The sequence below is a fragment of the Haemorhous mexicanus genome, chromosome 9 (genome assembly GCF_027477595.1).
Source record: "Haemorhous mexicanus isolate bHaeMex1 chromosome 9, bHaeMex1.pri, whole genome shotgun sequence".
In the NCBI taxonomy this organism is placed as follows: Eukaryota; Metazoa; Chordata; class Aves; order Passeriformes; family Fringillidae; genus Haemorhous; species Haemorhous mexicanus.
This window is the reverse complement of record NC_082349.1, coordinates 14901311-14921409: the sequence shown is the minus strand read 5'-3', so window position 1 is coordinate 14921409 and position 20099 is coordinate 14901311. Positions and strand designations below refer to the sequence as shown.

The 20099-nt window shown below is 39.9% G+C and overlaps 1 protein-coding gene across 2 annotated transcripts in view; it reads left to right on the top strand.

Moving 5' to 3' along the window:
* The window catches only part of COL24A1 (collagen type XXIV alpha 1 chain), a 125063-nt gene that overhangs the window by 75671 nt on the left and 29293 nt on the right, over window positions 1-20099 (top strand). For both annotated transcript variants that reach the window (XM_059854159.1, XM_059854158.1), the window contains 11 exons: window positions 4927-4980; window positions 6716-6769; window positions 7383-7436; window positions 8188-8241; window positions 13618-13671; window positions 13933-13977; window positions 14093-14137; window positions 15229-15282; window positions 18154-18207; window positions 19183-19236; window positions 19455-19508. In XM_059854159.1, the coding sequence (XP_059710142.1) occupies window positions 4927-4980; window positions 6716-6769; window positions 7383-7436; window positions 8188-8241; window positions 13618-13671; window positions 13933-13977; window positions 14093-14137; window positions 15229-15282; window positions 18154-18207; window positions 19183-19236; window positions 19455-19508 (576 nt within the window). The remainder of the gene's footprint in view (window positions 1-4926; window positions 4981-6715; window positions 6770-7382; window positions 7437-8187; window positions 8242-13617; window positions 13672-13932; window positions 13978-14092; window positions 14138-15228; window positions 15283-18153; window positions 18208-19182; window positions 19237-19454; window positions 19509-20099) is intronic.

Below are 20099 nucleotides of genomic sequence, written 5' to 3'. Positions count from 1 at the left end.
CAGACTTTAGCACTATTCCTTAACCAAATCCTATAACAAAAACTGTTTTTCTGGCTACAGCAGATGTTGTGTTTGTTTAAAGGGGAGGGGAGGCAGATTGAGGTGGGGCTGCTTGGTTCAGCAGAGCCCTGAGCTGAGGTAGAATCCAGCAGCTGTTCCTTGCTGCAGGATGTTTGGTTAACTGCAGGACCAACAGGTCCAACTGAAGAGGGATTGGTTAAGATTGTGAGAAGCAAGGGAGCAGCAGACAGAGCAAATGTACACTGCTGATGAGACAAAATCTTTTGGAAGCCATGCCAAAAGAAACAACCCCTTCAGCTATTGAGAAAATTCCCCTTTTATTTTGGAGGAGGAAGATTTTTTTTCTTTGCTGACATGTGCAACTGGATATTTTTTATGCTTGGATAAATGCTGTTCAATGAATGGAGAGCAAATATTTGAAACCAACTTCAAGCATCTCATACAAATGATCTATTTGTTAAAATTTGTTAAAGAAATTCAGCCTGTACACTTCTGAATTAGAAATCCTTGATGTTTATACACACAATGAGACAGAGTAGTAGAGTAGAACTGTCAGCTGTAGTATGTCAAAAAGCAGAGTTCATGAACACAAATCCTGGAAAAATAATCTTCAGAAATTACATGTCAGCAAATTTCCCTGGTTGCACATAGTTTTTGAAACAACAGAAGGAAACCAAGCTGAAATAAAAAGTGCTTTGCCATGAAAAAACTTTACAACGCAGCAAAGGAAAACCAGTGATGTTCAGGTTGTGGATGGCAGCTCCAGAGCAGGCTGCAAATGGCCTGTGAATGGCAATAAAATACTGCAGTCAGGCCATGTGCCTTGTAGCTGACCTGCTTTTGGGAAGAATCACCATAAAGCAATTACCACATCCTTCAGAGGGGTAAAAATTAGCTGGATTAGGCACCAGGGATGCATAATTCAGGGAGAATGGAAACTGCAATTCCTTTTGCTTGAAGAAAAGATTAAGTGAACTTTAACTGATGTGTTCAGGATGCTCAACAGAAGAAGTTGTTTGAATTGTCCTGAAAAGCCTGGGCTTTGGGGATATACAAAAGAGAATTTCAAACCATAGGCTAAAAGATAAGTCAATTGAGGAAAGCCTTGTTTTTTCAAAGTCTAGTGAACGCATGGGACATTACCAAGGGCTTCCAAAGAAGGAACTGCTTCAGCTGCTTTCAGAAAGCAGTTGGATAGAGATATTGTGGGTTCTATGAAGGACTTAAAAGTGAATGGCAATAGTGGTACTCCTGTGTCTTACCTGGTGCTTCTTGTTTCTACCCTAGGTGACCTGATGTGCTAGAGTTCCTGCCGAGGGAAGTGCAGAAAGGGGTTACAGTATCTAGAACTTAGCTTTATCAAGGTGTAGCTCATTTTTCTTGAAGGATTTTTTGCTAGTGGTTCTCTATCACTTGGTTTCAGCTGGTTTTCAGGGCTCATAACAGTACCTGCACATGGTATCTGCAGTTTGGCTTCCAAGGTTTTGTCAGTGAGCACATCCTACCCCCACTTGGTCAGGCAGCTTCCCTTAAATGCAAGCATCCACCTACAAGTGCTCAAATTTATTTATTTCCTAGAACTGCTGCTCAGTAGGTGATTGGTGACAGTACATTTTGGTTTTCACATATTCAGGTAGATGAATTTTGGAGTCCTTTAAAGAATGGAGTGAAATATCAGCTGCAAGGTACAAATGTGGTGCATCTCTGCTCTTCTTCACTTCTTCCATTGACCATAGCAAATCACAGATTTTCACTCAGATTATCACCTCTGATTGATTACCAAGTAACTTTCTGAACAGACAGAAAATTAATAGAAAAATGTTAGTGTGACAAGATAGTATTTTAAATGTGTTATATCATCTCCTTAAATGAATGCTGAATAAAGACATTTGAGAATGCTGAACTGTAAATGAAATAGCACTGGACTGTGATAATTGAAAATTTTCCAGAAGAACACGTTAAAGTGCAACCTGGCAGGTAACTGCTGCCATGGGAATGTTTGGAACTAGCTGTATGTTCATTTCTCACTACCAGCTTTTTCAATGGATTGCTCCATACTTGGGCTTGCATTAAGTGTACAATGTGTTTTCAATTATTCAACTACAGTCCAGTTTCTAACACAGAGCATATGCCCTGGCAAGATGTTTTTGTCTTTCTCAAGCATGTGTTAGTTGTGAGATCTGGTCTCTGATTCATTTTCTACAAAATGCTCCTGTCAAGAAGATTTCTAAAATGCTGTTATTATGCTGTTGTCACTGGAGACTTTTACACAAGTCCTTGCAAATGAAAGTTGATGACTATTTTGTTAATCAGTTGCTGATTTCTTTTTTTAATCACTTCAGGATTTTTGCTTCACTTTTTTGTTTTCTAATACATTCAGTTTTATATTTGGAATCCACCACTGCTCCCCAGAGGATTGAAGGGATGCTGGAAGACATTGACTCAACAGATCTGCTTTGGGCTGTGTTCATTTTCTTACATAAGATGGAGAGAGAGTTGAAACCTCAATCCAGTCCTAGTAGCTGGTCTTTATAACAAGCCAGTCCAAATCTGGCATTTTAAGAGACACATGATCTTACAGAAAGTCTGTCAGGAATGATGTAGGGAAAACATCACTTTTTGTCTAATATGTCGACAGAACAAGATGTCTTGCTCTCTGTACTTTCTTTTCACTGAATCCTACTAATAGTTTGAAATTCAAGATTCTATTCCTAAGTAAGTATTTTGGCTCTCTTGCCTGTGTGCATACCAGCCCTAGCATTTTCTCAGTCTCAGATACTTGACCTCTGTTTTGAATAGAGGGCTGGAAGAGCATTTAGTTAACCTGTCATGAATTTCTTTCCCCTTCATACCTTCTGAAGTCCCTGTTGCTTTTAGCATTTCACTGGCTTCATTTCTAGTCATCTTGACTATTGTTTTGCTTTCCATGGATATCCAATTCCAGGTATGCCAAATTTCTTTTGCATCATTTTATCAGCCTTCTTAGTGGTTTTGCCATAAATTTTCTTTACTACTTTTGAGGATAGCCAATGTATAAGAAACTTTCTGTTTAATAGCCAGCTTCTGTCCTCTCTCTGGAGGGTGCCACAGGCTTGCCTTAGTGTGCTAGGGAATACAAGAGCACATTCACAGTCACTGCTTCCTAGTCATTCCTGCTCTTGCAGCCCAGAGCAACCAAACTGGGAAGACAGCAGTTCTGAATTGAAAAGAGAACTTGATCAGAGCTGTATATTAAATGATTAATTTAATATTAATTAAAAGAGCTGGGGCAAGGCACAGGTCTCCATCTTTCTGATCAGCATCTTCAGTCCTGTAAACAGCATGGCATTGGGTGGGAGATCAGGAGTGTCTCTGTGGGAAGAGAACAGGTCTGAGTTTCACCTTGGCTCTAATTGTGTCTTCTGTTCTTTCTGGAGCAGGGGAATCACAGTGATTCATCTTCAGCATTTTGAAACTGTACCTCCACACCTTTTACTTTGATAAGCAAGAGTACAGGGTAATTCTTTGTCTCACAGATTTCTGCCTGCTACTGAGGCCTACTGTTGGCTCTGAGTGGGAGCTCTCACTCTCAGAGTCCATCACAAAAGTCCCTCACTGCTGCCAGTGACGTCGGGGCCATTGCCTCAGTGCCAGTATCACCAGGACCCATCTTTGGCTGCTGCCAAGGCAAGAGACATCTCAGTTCTGACATATAATACACAAGTTCCCACACGGAATATATCAGTCCAGTGGCCATAGAGGTGCCTGCTTATCTCTTTAGCTCCTTCCATAAGTGATTTGTGCCAGTATTGTCAGCCTCAATAGTAGCTGTATCACTGGCTCTTAGCCATATGTTCAAACTGTGAGATTTCCAGCATAGCTAGCAGTCCAAGAGAACAAGTAATCATAAAAGCTCTACTTACTTTGCACCTGTTTTGTTAAAGGACTTGAACTGTATCCAGATTATACAGATAAAGACTGCGTTTTTAATTTTTTAAGTAATGCCTTTTTTTTTTTCAAGTTGTACTTCAATGCCAGTGCAGTGCTACCAATGCTAGTTCCTCCTTGCACACATAAAGATGGCAATGCCAATGTGTGAACTGACATCACTTCCTTTTTTTTTTCCTTTTTTAAGTGATACAGACATCATGCAGTTGTGTTTTATATCACTACTGGAGCTTCCACATTTCTGCCATGCTCCCAGAACAGCTGTGCAATGTACTCTGGGCACTTAGTGCTTTTTCTTCAAGCTCTTTGGGTCATATTTTTCTCAATTAGAACCTTGTGCTATAATTTCTTTTTCTTTTAGCTTTCCTAATCAAGTAGGTACTGTAAGCACTGGGAATAAGGTTTTTAAAAGAACTTCCTCTCCTGTTTCCCATCCCATATGGTCATACCTGTTCTATCCAGTGGAAATTTGTGAGAGAGCCTGAGGAGAGAATTATTTCAGCTTTGAATGCCTGAAAGGCTCTGATCCTCTGACTTCAAAGGCATTTGGGGCTGCTGCTCTTGAAGGGAAAATTCTGACGTCACCTGATGCAATATAAGTTTGTTTTGACTGCATTTTACTTTGTTCCACTGAATTTATTCCCTTTGAAATTTGTGGTCAGACTGAAGCACTAGCAGAGCAATCATCTCCTTTATTTGTATGTTTGTAAAGCTTTTAGCGGCGCAGGGTTGAGCTGAGTGGCAGATCTGAGTTGGCAGGGTGGCATTGTGCTGCAGTGGATGCAGTTTCCCTGCTGGCAGTGGCTGTTTGCAGTGGTGCTGAGGTGCAGGGTCCCTGTGAGCCAGGTACCCCGAGCAGCCCCCGCTGTCCCACGGGGGCCCTGAGGCTGATATGGGCTCTGCTCTGCTGCTGGAGAGCTGCTGACCATGAACTGTATAGACATCATGCAAGCAAAAGTCTGCTTTCCTTTTATACAGGGATCAGCTGGCTTACCTGGAGAAGCTGGGCCATCTGGAAACCTGGGTGAAAAGGTATAATAATGGATCTGACTGCTCTGCAGCTTTGAAAACCATTGGGGTGATAAAGTACTGGTGAGAGACCATTTACTGACCTCTGTCAGAGCTAATATTCCTGTAACTATTTCAGAGCATGGGGATTTAAAAACTTGTAATCCAAATGTTCTTATTTGAGGTATGTATCTGATACCCCTGATTTTACTTCACAGTTAATTTGGAGTTGACAGATTTGATACCTTTCTTATATCACTTTACTATACTGCTGTTGTTTCAGAGAAACTGGCATGAATTATACTTGTTTTATACAGTACTCACTGGTTTTGCACTACTGCATAATGAAGACAAAAGTAGAAAGGAAAAGCTTGGCTGTATACATTAACTGAATAAAAAAGGCAAGACTGAGTTTTGTCTGCTGTGCAGTAGCAGTTGTGTTTGTGAAAGCAAAGTCTGGCAGACTCAGTGTGACTAGAACAGTATAAATAGCTTAAGTGTATTTGACATGGTTTTGTTTAGGTGAAGTAATTTAAAACTAAAAACCAGGAAGCTATTACTGGACTGCATGTCAGCTTCAAATATGATAAAAAAATAACTGTTTGTCAGAATGATGCAGCACCATTTTGATTTCTTTCCGGCAGGGCTGAATTCTTTCACCTAGACTGGTGTCTGCTATTTAGATATTGTATTGAGAAAGTCTTTATCTACTATTAGAAATTCTGTTAAAAGCTGATTATAATTTATATAATCTGTGAAAGGAAGTACATCAGTGGAAAGCCCTGCTTTAGATTGAGACAAATCTCACATGGTTTTAGTGATAATATCATCTTAGAATTTCATGCAAAGGATTCTTGTTCTTCATAATTACACTCGGCCCAAAAAGATTACCTTGTGATACTGCTGCTAGTTTAGACAGGAAAGTCAGTAAAAGACTAATTAATTTATCATCAGCAAATGGAAGGAAGCTTCTTCATGGTGCAATAATTGTCACTGCTATCCTGTTTCTGTAGAATTTATTGTCTTCCTCTCCTGTGGATTAAGTCGTGCAAGGTAACACATGCTGTGTGGATTTAAATGACAAATGCATTTCCAGCATAATTACAGTATGCAGTATAAATTATAGTGTTATTACTATGTCATGTGCACTATTTGTAATAAAAGTGTAATCTTCTGAGGATAATCTACAGCTAAGTCTGATATTTGGGCTGGATGTGACATGAATGAAAGGTGAAAAGGTATGGAAGACCAGAAAACACCCTCCCTGCTTCCCCTACTGACGTTGCTTCAGCAGCTCTTGAAGGGCTGGCCTTCCTTTTAGAGCTGTGCTTTCCTAACACATACTGAAGAAAAGAGGAAGAGAGAAAAAAAATGTCTTTTTGCTTTGTTTGATGTCCTGAATTTTATGGATTAAGGAACATACTATAATATGATGCACGCAACAGAGAGAAAACATCTTCTAGCAGCAGTTCTCAGAGACTGATGTAGCCAAACCTCTTCTTCAGTCTTCTAGGAAAGAGAAGACAGAGAAATTCAGTTTTGTCATTTTTTGAAAAGATGGATAGGCTTGTAGGAGGAAAGACTGCAGAAATTTTAAAAAAAAAAGAGAAGTTAAAAAAGGTCTCTGCACTGTTTCTGAAGGGCAGTCTCTCAACCAGTAGTGTGATGCACTGACAGGTGTGCTCAGTGGACATGGGAAAAAGGGGAAGAATATTCAATGTTCTTTTTTTTTTTTTCTTCTCTTTCTTTGTTGTTAAAGGGTGAGCGAGGCAGTCCAGGACCTGTAGGTCCTCCTGGAGAAAAAGGTGTCGTGGTAAGTTACAAGTAATGTAAAATCCACAATTATGTAACTTAGAAAGGCACTTTGGTCTGCAAAACAGTAATAAGCTCTCCCCCTTGTAGCTGTGCAGGCCTTATGGGAGAGCAGTATTTATGATGCATAGTTCCTACAGAGTTTCATTGAATGGCTTTATCCCCTTTGAGGCAGTGATGTTGCCAAGTGATCTGCTGAATGAAACAGCAGAGCAACTGCATTTTTGAAAAATGGCTCTAAGCAGGGAAAATTAAAAGGAAGGAAAGTAAAAAACCATTTCCTTTGTAAACCAGGGTAACCCAGGTTATTCTAGTAGATAGAGTAGTAAATATCATCACCTCCAATTCCACTGCCCAGCACTTCCCAAGCAGCTCCTGGGTGCCAGTCTCGTGGAGGGCTGGCTTCCTGCCAAGAGCCCTTGTCCTAAAGCAGGACTCAGCACTCCATGCAGCCCAGAGGTCACTCCATGGAAGGCTCTTGGGGTGCAGGAGTGACAGACCACTCACCTGTGCCCATGGCCATGTTCTTGCTGCAGTTCTCTAGAAAATGTGCTGCAGCTTGGCTATAATAGCCATTTAGATAAAACTGTTCTGTCTTTTCTGTTTTATTCTAGGGCTATCCAGGACCTCCAGGAGGCCCTGGACCTGTGGGGCCAGAAGGATTACCTGTAGGTATAGGGTGGTGCTTTGGTTTGACATAAAATGAGCTATTTTCAAATTGTCTTTTCCTTTGGTGAAGCTAAGAGTGGTTTCTAGTTTGTACTGCAATCTATAAAACTGTCATGAAAATGTACCCATCCAGACAGAATCTGTTCACTTGCTCTTTGCCAGGATGATCTATGAGAGGGGGAAAAATAATTTTATGATTTACTCATCCATTTAAAAATCACTCAATTGAGACAAGTAGGGAAATGGAATTTTGCAAGGATGGTTAATAATTGCATAATATTTTTTAAATTCACTGGTGCCTAATACAGTATGAATAGATTCATTATGTATTTAGTTTCATTGTTAATAAAAAATAAATTATATTCTAATCTGCTGGGTATAATTGATATAATTTGTCTACCATGAGTCTTCAATACAGATAAAAAATGAACCTTTTTTCAGAAAATATTCATGCTTTTTAGCATAATGTTGCTGAAATACAAAATTTTCAAAATTCTAAAAATTTTGGGATATTAGAAGTAATCTATCCAACAGTCACATCAGTGTTTTGTAAAAATAATGTTACCTAGAGTCAGTTAATTAGATTTTTCTGCATAAATTGTACAAACACAATTAATTGAATATGAGCCGTGAGTGAAAGTGATTGATTTGTCTTTCTTGCGTTGGTTGTGGCTCAAGGTGCATAAACCTTGTAATTTTCAGGAGCCTGTGTTTAGAAGACAATGAATAATAAGTTTGTTTGACATGTAGGGACCTACAGGGGCACGAGGACCATCAGGGCCACAGGGACCTAAGGGAAGAAGAGTAAGTACCAATGCTCCTTGTGTTTCCTAGAGCAGAGAGCAGTGTGCTGCAAGGATGAACCTGGAATATACCCCATTTACAGCTCTCCCTTTGTCCTCTGGGCTGAACTCGTTTGTACTGAAATCAGATAGATCATACTTGTATTTCCATGGAGGAAAAAATGTGAATCTTCATTTCTCCTCATGGTGGCTTTGCCATTGGTTTCAGCTGAGAGCAAAACCAGAACCAAGATGACCACCTGACTCTTTTCTGTACACACAAACATGCAAAAGTTGTCATTCATAACTACCACTGGACTATTTCAATGTTTTAAGGACAATTTTCTTTAGCTGCATTTAGTTCTTTGGAAATAGAATCAAAGTCTCTCAAACACAGTTATGAGGGAGGCAGAAGTGTCATCAGAAGATAGTGTGTGCTAAACCTTGAACCTGCACTTGTTGGATTGTCATTTCCATTTCACTTTTATCAGGGAAATGGAAACCATTCTTTCACTGCATACAAAACACTGATCCCAGCCCACAGTAATGAAGTGTCTCTCACCTCACTACCAGTTTGACACCATAGCCATGATTCCTAAGAGACTTGTGCAGCTCATACCAGGGGCTGGACCAGGTGTCTTCACAGCTCCATTTATTCCTGATATGTCTCTATGATTTTGGCAGCACATCATGGAGTACAGTGCTTATAATTAAAGATCACTCAAAAGAAATCCCAAATACCCCAAGCTCAGTGCAAGTCCAGTTTTGGAATTGTGGTTTATGCCTTTGCCTCTACCCTGCATGACTGGGAATGTCTCATGAAAGAGGGTCTCAGAACAGACCCTGGTCCTCAGGCTCTGAGAACAAACTCCCACTGAAGCCACTGAGAATTTTATCTGCTCTCAAGATCAAAATATCAGACCAAAAGTGGAATCTCACATAAGGAAAATATCTGAGGTGCCCTGAAACCTGGGGTTTGTCATCTCTGGATTCAGATAGAGAAGTGTCAGAAGCCAGAGCTCTGAGTGGAAGGCCTCAGTGCATACCACAGTCAGATACAGAAGTTAAATGGAAGCATATGGAAATTTCCCTTCATTGTGTGTGGAAACAAGAGTGTATCCTGTCTTCACAGCTGCAGTCTGTGAGAAATCTTAGAAACACTGACCCTCTGCTTGTGCACTGTCACAGCATAGAATTCCTTCACTTCATAAATTCTGGACCTTTCAGCAATGGTTTTGCATCCAAGATTACCCAGCAGCTGGTTTCTGTCTGAGAGTATCCAGCTGCTCACTCTCCAGTGCCCCAGGAGCTCTGGCCAGCTGGAGGCAGGCTGTCCAGAAGCCTATGGAGTACCTCACCCTTGGGGGATTTCAGGGAATATGCCACTGAGCACAGCACTAGCACAGAGCTTCCTCAGCTCATGCTTGGGACTTGATGCACTTGGCTGGAATCCTGGGCAAGGTTTATTACACTTTGTTTTTTAGTGTTAATCTCATGAAAAGGCAGAGGAAGAGCACCATTTTGTAGGTACTTCAATGGCAGAATGCCACTGAGGGTGAGAGTATCCATATGTAGGAGAAGGACTTTCCATGACCAGAGGGAAGAAATGCATTAGTCTGGAAGCCTGGCTTCTGTTGCCTTTGCTAGTGTGTGACATAAACCACAGCATCAGAGACTGCTTTCAGTTCATGCCATAACCTTGGACTAACACAACTGTAGCTCCTAGTTTGAGAAGAAGAGATTCTGTAACAGTAGATTCATTTCATAAGTGAGACCTAACCAAAATTCTCAACAGGTGCTAAAATTCTTGGCATTTAGTATTCTTCAGATTGGCATTTACTGTTTAAAAGCTCAAAAGAAATAATTTTTCTGTTCTTACTTTCCTGGAATGCAGATCATGAAATTTGGACTTAAAATGCAGATAGATGGCACAGTGAAATGCTGTAAATTAGGGTCAGGCAGCAGCACCTTGTGTCTCTAGCAGCCAGTAGGGTTGTCCCTGGTTTAGGGGTATCTGTACTGGCATGAAGAGCCTCAGCTGCCTGGGGACACCTGTGCTTTGTTTTAAAGAGTGAAATCTTTCATATTTCTCACAGGGAATATGGAACTTGGCAAATTGTGTGCACTTGTGAAACAAGTGTCCCATGTCCAGCGTGGTACATTGGTAGCAGAATGTTTATCTCTCTTAATTGTTTGAAGGAAGTGAGAGTAAATTGGTGTAGTTTTCTAATATTCTTCCATATCAGCCACCAAAAAAGAGAAGTAGTTATATATTGTGTTTGTGTTATTTCTGCTTTCTGGTACTTGGGAGACAGGACAAGAAAGAATAAAAATAGTTAAATTGTGCTTTTTACCTTCTCAGATGAACTTTTTCTCAGATGATCATCCTAGAGTTTTCATTGTAAAATGTTCCATTTTAGAAACAGAGCTGAAGCCATGCCAAGGAAAAAAGCAGTAGCAATCATTTGGCAGCCTCACTCTCCAGCTCTCTTGCAACCTAATTTAAATAACAGCAGGCAAATCAAGTCTATCTCTCATTCTGTACTAGCTCTAGTAAGAAATTGTACAATCCAATTCATCTCTGCCAATGAGGAGTCACACCACACTATTTATAGGAATGTTATTGTGTGCTTTTGTCAGGATATTAAATTGCCTTTCCCTTGGATTCCTGCCCTTTGTTCTGGCTAAAGGAAGGCATGGCCCAGAGGATCATGTTGCTTTCTGTTGCTTTGCTTTCAATTCAAAGTCATATAGTAGAAGGCTGGTGTTTTAAATGGAAGAGTTTTTTGCTTAACTGTTAGTGATCAGATCAGTTGTCATGGACTGCCATGAACTCCAAGGTGAACTCAAGGTGAACTCCACTGAAATGGAGATCTCTGTGAGTGCCAGAAAGGTTTTGGTGTGTTATGTGCATAACACAGCCTAAGAATCTTGTTCAGTCTTCTCAAACTGCAAGCTATGATCCTCTTTATGATTAAAATTATGTCAGAAGTGTTGAAAGAATTTATCTGGTAATTCTGAATGATAGAAGATAGGACCTAGAAAGAAAGACAACTCCTTATTACACAAATCTGTAAAATGGAAACCTGTCCTTTTTCTTCCTTGAATATTTAAGCTTGAGATTCTATCCTCTGGTCAGCCCTGTGGAGAATGAGCAAAGAGAAATGACAGGTCCCATATCTAAAAAGTCAGAGAAAATCTAAAACTATCCTGCAATTGCTGAACTTTATGCTCTCAATTTCCCCCTCCCTTGTGTTGCCATAGGTGGTTCCTCCATGTGCCTTCCTCGAGCTTCTGTCCCTTCTACCCCACAGCTGAATGACCTGTCCTCACTCCACCTCAGTTCCTTCTTGTCCCTTCTCCTCCTGTTCTCTGAGACATTTCAGATCAGGGAACAGTAAACCTGCCAAATCTGCCTGTTATTTTCATCACAACTGATATCTGTGTTACAGATAGCAGTGACAGAAAAAGGTGAAGAGCAGTAACCTGAAATTAATTTAATCAAGACATTTAGCTTTCTTTTGAATTATGCTATAGAGGAATTCAACAATTGAGTTACCTAATTGCATAATCTTAACAGGAGTCCCAATATAGATGTTTTTATAAAAGCCTCCTTCACCTTTGAAGGCACCACTAGTCTTTGTTTCTAATCTCTGAGGACACTGAAGTCACAGATTTTTTTTCCATAGATTTCAGGATTGTTTGGTTTGGGACCTTTCACATTGAGTGCCATGTGGCAGCTCAGTGTTGTCTTCTGTAGCCTCTTTTCCTCTCTAGCCCAAAAAATGCCTGTAACTCTCAGTCCTGGCTTACACCAGAACAGAAAAGGTGGCCAGGCTAGCCCAAGGATCTCCTCACAAAAGCTGTGTCCCAAACTACAGAGAGTTTCATACAGCTCTCCCTGCCTGCCCTTTTCCCTTTCCCTATGCTCTCTGTGTTCTCTGTGCTGGCCAGAAGTAGCAGTGCTGAAATGATGGCAGATGAACTCTCATGGGATATTTCTGGCTTTGCCAGGGGTTGTGGTTATATATCAGCTCACAGGAAAGGCTTGTTCCCGAGAGGCTTTCATTTCAGGAGAAAAGCCTAAATGATTCTGGATACGGACTGTTCCTGAGTTCCCAGTCAGCCATTTCCCCTTTTGCTCCAGAGAAAAGTGTTCCAAGAGAGGTTTTGATATTGATCAGTGAGTCTGAGTCAGAGACAACAAATTCTGGTATGTTTTTTCTCAAAATATTCAAGAGAGATATGGTAGTCACAGATATTTTTTGGAGGGAAAGTAAACTAAGTTAACTCAGATGTGCTTCCAGCAAAGTCATTTTACAAGCCCCTATTATTATCCTTTAGAACAGTTCTATGATTGAAAATCAGTCATGATTGGATGCCCTTCTCTATAAACCATGACCCAAGATGTAAGGTTCTCTACAACTCAGAAATTCACCATAGAAATGGAGATTGGTTTCCTCTAGGCACTGCCATAGTAGTGTACTAAACTCCTTCTGATGCCAGCCCAGCCCAAATGCCACCAGGAAAGTTGTTATGTCTCATCCTCCCAATGCACACTGCTGTAAAGAGCCTGTCTTGATACTTATCTAGCTCTTCCTTTGAAGTTGTCATTAGTTTTAAGTTGTTATTAACTGGTTTTAATTTCATGTTCCATACCTAAACAGTCATGGTTTTAGAATTATGGAAATAACTTCCTAACTCATCATGGATAAAATATTCTTTTCCATTTTGCTCATGACATATTTAAGGATTTTTCATTTGCTTGTAATCTGATAGATTTAAATTACCAGCCTTAAATAACAAAACTCTGACTGTTTTGGCAGTAGGGATTTGCTGTATTATGCTACAATAATATAACAGGTTATCTTTGTTCATCTATTGCTTATAAAGATTAATTTACAAAAACATCTTAGTCTAACAATAGACCACAATAGTTCACAATTATAAATTGCTTCTAATCTTGCCTCAAACTGGTTTACTAGTGGAAGAATTTTATCTGCTTTTTTTAGTCTTACTAGCAAGATTAATTTTTGCATATACATCTTATAATGTGCTCAAAAGCAAGTACTCTGAATATCCAGTGATCATCTAAATCCCTCTAAGATTATGTCTGTTGCTTGAATACAAGGTGAATGAAAAAAAGAGCAGAAAATATCAGCCTGCCATCTGGCTCCAGCAGAGACACTGAATGTTTTGTTTACACACTTGTTAAAAAATCTTTCTTCTTAAATTCATAATTCAACAGACCAGAAACTTATTTTATTCTTTGAAGTTTTGTTTCACACTTTCCTGCTAACAAAATGTTTCCCCTCTCCTAAAGCTTATGTAACATCTCCTTAATGACAAGCAAAAATAATGCATAATTAGTCTTCCAAATCACTTGTTCAATATTCAGGGGCCAAGAGGTCTCGATGGTCCTCCAGGAGAACTGGGAACAGAAGGTGTTAAGGTGAGTCTTTGCATTGCTCAGTACTATAGAAAACACTGAGGCAGACCATAACAGATGAAAATAAACAAACAAAAAACCCCTCCAGCCCCTCATGGCAGAAGCCAGTGATTTCCATTTAATCCAAGGCATTTGCAAATTTCTGGCTTTTCCAGGTACTTTGAGGCATTTTCTGTAGTTACCCAGCATTTAAACTCACAGTAACTGCATGCAGCTTATCAAGCAAATGTAAGTGGAATTTACACATTGTTTGCTATTTCTCAGGGAGAAAGAGGTGATCCAGGAAAGAAAGGAGTTCCTGGGCTCATTGTAAGTATTGGAGCCAGTGCTTGTAGTAGGCTTTAACACAGTAACTCTGATTTCTGAGCTGTGTTTGGAAATTACTTGAAGCCAGCGTTGCCTTTTGATTTTTCTCTTTAACCAGGGTAAAGCTGGAAATCCAGGAGAAAGAGGAGATCAGGGTGCACTTGTGAGTATGCAATTCACTAGTACTTCCACCCAAAAAAATCCAGAAAATCTCATACTTTGTTTGACACTTGAGTATGAGGAAGTTTATCTGTTTCAGAGCAGCTGGAAAACTTTGCAGTTTTCATTTATTCCTACAAAGAACTGGGAACACAAGTGCAGTTTTAAGGATGAAAGTCTTTGTAACATAGAACAATAATTCTTTCAAAGAATTTGGGGTCAGTGTGTGTTGTCATTGTAGGGAGAGAAATAGAAATGTGTTAAATGAATATCATGTATAGGAGAAAATTCCTTCTTTTAGTGCTTTTTTGAATGGAAATCTAATGTGTTCTATTTGAGGCTTTCTTTACAAAGCAGGTTATCAGTCAGTCCAAATTGTACTGGATTTTCAACACAGAGAGAAGCAAAAAACCAGAAATAAAGCAGGAATTATGGTGATTTTGTTCTGCAGTTCAAACTCAGAATGTTGTTTGTCACCATACTTCTCTTGCCTTTTCTGCTCAGATTTAGGAGCTTGTTGGCTCTCATGCTTGACATGAGGGGTTTTCATTTCCTCTTCATTCACTAGAACTTTCAGATGTATTTTTATACACAGAAATGAATGAAGCAAAACCTCATTAGGCTGAAAGAATGTGTAATAGCACATTTATTGCAAAGTACAGGATACAGATCTATTACTCCCACAGCTACAGTTCCTAGAAGACAGTGTGAGATAGAAATAGAAATGCTATGAGAAAGGTTGAGCAGAGAGACAAGTGTGCTGTGAACCTTCCTGATTACCTAAAAGACAGCCCCTAGGGCACTTTGGACATACAAGCAGCACGTGGATCTAAGGAGAATTACAAGGGACTGGTAAATGTGGTTCATTGGTATGTAAAAGAAACTGAGGAAGGACTTACTCAGGACTCCCTTACCTGCCACAGAAGCCAGTGATGTGTCAAGGCATGTCAACCAGAAAAAATGTCCCACCTACTTCATGGGTGTTTCTGTGTTAGTTACTGTATGAGCAAAACCAGGAGAGGAAATGATGTGCTCAGAGTAGGAAGGACCTTCTTTCCAGTGATTTTTTTTTTTTTTTTAATTTTAATTTTCCAGGGTTTGCTTGGGCCTCCAGGAGCCACAGGAGACAGAGGACCAATGGGAGAGCCAGTAAGTTGATCCTTATGCCTGTTCAAAGTTCTTCCATGTATTATACGAGCTCCCTGCCAACTCAAGCTCCATTTTACTGAGATCCAGTACTGCCAGCTGTGGTTAGGTGGGAATTGTGGGGTGATTGCTCCAAAACTGCAGAGCTGGAGTTTGCCTGCCTTGCTTAGTGCAACTTTTCATAAGGAGACCTGTTAGTCTTGTTTGGAAGCTGTGTAGTAAGGGGGGGCACAACATAAGAGAGCATAACAGAGCATAGACCACGATCTAATGTGGCTTTACACCACACTGAGGTAGAAATCTGTGTTTTGTATTAGGTAAATGTATGTGGCAATACTTTAGTGGTGTTTTTTTAGGGAAATATTAGGATTGTTGTTCAGGAGCACGGGGACCACATCTATTTGGCAGGTTGAATTTTCAAGAAGAGACTGCTGTAATAAGCCTCAGACATTCCTCTGCTGGATGGATTCTTGTTACTGTGTCAAAGCCACGCTCGCTTTCATGTGGCTGAGATTGTTACAGAAGATCAGGCAGAACCTGCAGCAAACAAATGCACTGAACAGCAAGATGTACCTGTGACAGGAATGGTATTGCTGCACCATCTCTGGGGGTGAATCAGATTATGTAAATACAGTAAAAGAATATATGCTCTCCAAGGAGGATTTGGGAGAAGGCTCCCATTTTCTGGTGCAGAAATCTAATAGAGTCGTCAAAATTTGTGTGTTTACATTGCTCCTGGAAAGTAATTTTGCACAGTGAATTGCACACAGTTAATTTAAATCCCGAAAGTGAAATGTTGATACAAATTATATTAGTTTTAGTACTATTAGTATTTAGTACTTTTATAATATTATTTCTACTAATCCATGCTTACAGAAAGTAATTGCACATTTTGAGGGCCAGAAAAACACCAACAAATTTTCTTTAGGATAGAATTTCATATTTAACTTGAGCTCCCAGCCTTAAGGAATGGCAAAATATTTCACAGAAAATGTGGTTTTCCACTAGTTATCACTGGATTCCTGTTACTACATCTCTTTCATTTATTATATCTTATCTTCATGTTGCAACATCTGAGAGCCTTACAATGAAAGGTTTATATGTCAAATTCCTGCCAAATTTTCTGGCCAAGGCTGAATTTTCGTATCAATAGCGTGCCTGTCTGCCTCACCTAATCTAAGTGGTCTACATTTCTCTGGGCTCACCATCATGGAAACGACATGCTCACTGTCAGAAGAAAAACTTATCCTATGAGCAGGGTATCTTTTCTATCAAGTGCTGAAAGAGTAAAATGTCTTCAGGAGATGGTCTGTGGAGCTTGAAAGTGATAAAATGACAGAAGATGTTGCACAACGAAGTGCGTGGCTCTTTCTTTTAGCTGCCTATCCAAGCAGCTTGATTTCATCCTCTGTCAGCTGGTCACTATGTGAAAGCCAGCTGCTGAGCTTTTCTGGCCCTGTCACTAGCTCTGCACAGAGCAGAAAAGCCCTAATTGTTAGTGGAGGAGCAGAGAAATATGAGCAATTACAACTATTTGTATTAACGGGATTGATCTAAATTGCACTCAAACTTTATCTGCTTGTCAGACATTTCAGTAAAATCCTTTGCAAGTTACCTGATGTTAATGGTTAAAAGGAGTCCCCATACTGCTATAAAATCCTGGCTTCTGAAAGTCTCGGGAGAAAGATACATTACTGATCCAGCAGCCTTATCTCCATGGTAATATGAAGAAATAGTTGATTTGTGAAGCAAACTGAAGCTTTGTGACACTTGCCTAGTGAAATTTCAGGGAGTTTCTGCGAGTGAAAATCAATTAACTTAGTTTAGGGTGAAGTGAGTTAACAAAGGGAAGTAACTATGGTTTTCATAGCTCATATTTAAATGAAGATAAAAGGTAAAATAGATGCATCTGCTGGAATTCTGTCAGTAAGATGCAATTTACATTGTTTTTACAAGGGAAGAGAATATTCACAGGTCATCAGGAGGAGCAAAACCATATGCAGAGTCTGTAAGAGGAAGTGAAACAAAATAAGAGTAAATATTTGTTTAAAAGGCTTCTGTCCTAAATAGAAGCAGCATCTTTCTTTTACATGAGAACTGTAGATCAAGAAAATGTTTTGAATTTAGAATGTGTTTAGGCACAGATGAGTCCCAGAGGGATAAATAGACATGGAGTTCCTTGAAGTTCCAAGATTGGTTACATGCAGAGAGCTGATTTGTCTGGACATACATTCACAGAGGCTGTAGAATCAGCTGTAAGCTCTCACAGGCAGTTTCTGCTCCCAGCACACAAATCCTGCTCTGTGAGCTCAGATCTTGCCTGTGCAGAGAATTTGAACATGCCACTTTGGGAATGATCCCTGGGTGTCACTGCAGTAAATTTACTCCGTACATGTAAGGCTTATCATAAAATGCTTATGCTATAGTTATCAGTATTACTAAGAAGGCTCTAGCCTTTAGTCTGTTATGCCTCAGTGACTGCTCTGTCCATGGTGAAGTGGTTGTTTTCAGTTAATTCCATACCAGACTGTAGGCTTTTCCACAAAGCAAACCAGACAGTCTAACAAACCTTAATTAAACAAAGTCTCAGCTAGTCAAGAGAAGAGCTTAGTTCAGATAATAATTTATTTTTGATCTAAAAGAAAGGACATCTGTGCTATTATTTGAGGTGTTATTTCAAGGTTGGTACTGTAGCATCAAGGTTGGTACTGTAGGCCATCGTGGGACTTGGATACACTGTTGTATTCAGGAGGAAGGACAATGAAACACATTTCTTTACTCCAGTTGGAAGAATTGTGAAGAGACAAATTGAACACTCTACAAGGTAATTTAATGTTAATTGAATAATGCATCCAAAATTTTGTTTAATGCCAGGGTCCAAGAGGACAACCAGGTGATGCTGGCCCTATTGGAGAAACGGGTTTTGAGGTGAGATTTTAATCACTTATATAGCAATTACAAATACTCAAACAACTGCCTAATCCTGGACAATATGTTTATAAAAAATTTTTATAAACCTGCAGCTGACTTAAATATCATGAACTAGTCAGAGACTCTTACTTAAAGCTGTTACCAAAGAATGTCTAAAATAAGTAGCTTGTTCTATTGTAAGCACTGTCTTTGAGTTATGACATTTGTCATAGAAGGTGAATGTTTAATTGAGCAAACAATTTTTTTGAAAGCACAGTTCTCCTTGCAGTTAGCAGTAAAACACCATTAATCATGTTCTTTCAATTTGTAGATAAAGGAAAGCAGCTGTAGAAAGCCTTCTTGCTCACTTCTGCTTCTGTTTTTTGCTTTATTTTTAACATTTGATTGAGAGAAATGTGACAGAATGTATTAGCAGCATTTGTAATGAAGTACCTGAGGGATGAGCTCATTTAGAGCAGTAGGGATTTGGCTTATTCAAAGAAATGCTCTTCCTCAGTCACCCAAAATCCAGACTTCTGACTTAACTACTAAGAGAAGGTTTATGTGTAAACTTTCCAAAAAGCAGTCTGATATCATCAACTCATTAAGGGCTGAGGTCTTCAAAAAGGGTTTAGTTCTCCAAAGGCTACTTGGCTCCAAGCCTAAACAGAGCTGAAGTTGTCAGTCAGATTTGCAGAAGAAAGATGCTTGCTCAGCAGTAATTTATGGTGAAAGGTACAGGCTTAGGGGTACTGCTGAGTCTTCAATATGTTCCTGACCCACACTGTGTTTCCTAAACTCCTTCTATACCCTTCTTTCTTTTCTGTTTGGCTCTAGAAAGAACAGAGAACTATGTTGTCTTGATTTGATTTTTCAGACCTTCATGTTTACCAGCATGTCAGGCCATTCCCCTGCTTCAGTTTTGGGTATATTAAGTAGTAGTTGCAAAATTATTACTAGTGATCATGTAACAGTAGCTCTTGTACCATGCAGGGACCGCCTGGCCCTGAAGGAGAACCTGGGCTGCAGGGGGAACCAGGCACAAAGGTAAATGTTGAAATTATTCTCTCTTAAGATGTTTATATTTTCAAATTCTCATAAAAGCAAATCAGAGAGATCTGATTCATTAGCCAAGTAGACGGTGATACAGGAACAGGACCATTAAGAAATACTGTTATTGTCATCATGACTCCATCTGCTGTAAACCCTGTCATTGTTACAAATCTTGCCCTTTAAAATTGAATTATTTTCCTTGTGATATCCAGGGAGACATTGGACCTGCTGGGAAGGCTGGAGAACCAGGTGACCAAGGTCTGAGGGTAAGCTGTAGATGCAAATCTTCTCCACATCAGAGAAGTATGTAATGAATGAAGTGCAGGGTGAGAAATACTGATTTACAGAAGAATTCAATAAGAAGTTATTTTCTGATAGCCTCTTTTTTAAAAGAAAAAATAAATCCAGTGTAATATTGTAGCAAGGTAAAAAGAGTATTGACTGGGGAAGGGAGGCTTGGGAGCTGCTCAGCAGGAAGGGCCTTGGAGATGCTGGTCACCAGCCCATCTCAACATGAGCCAGCTGTGCCCAGGTGGCCAAGAAGGCCAATGGCCTCCTGGCCTGTGTCAGAAATAGTGTGGCCAGCAGGAGCAGGGCAGTGATTTTTTCCCTGTACTTGGCTCTGGTGAAGGTGCACCTGGAGCTTTGTGTCCAGTTCTGGGTCTCATTTCAAAAGAGGACTTTGAGGTGCTGGAGCAGGTCCAGAGAAGGACAGTGGAGCTGCTGAAGCACAGATTTTGAGAAGCAGTTGAGAGAGCAGGGGTTGTTTAACCTGAGGAAAAGGAGGCTCCTTTCTCTCTACAACTACCTGAAGGAGGCTGTAGTGAGGTGGGGGTCAGTCTCTGCCAGCTAACAAA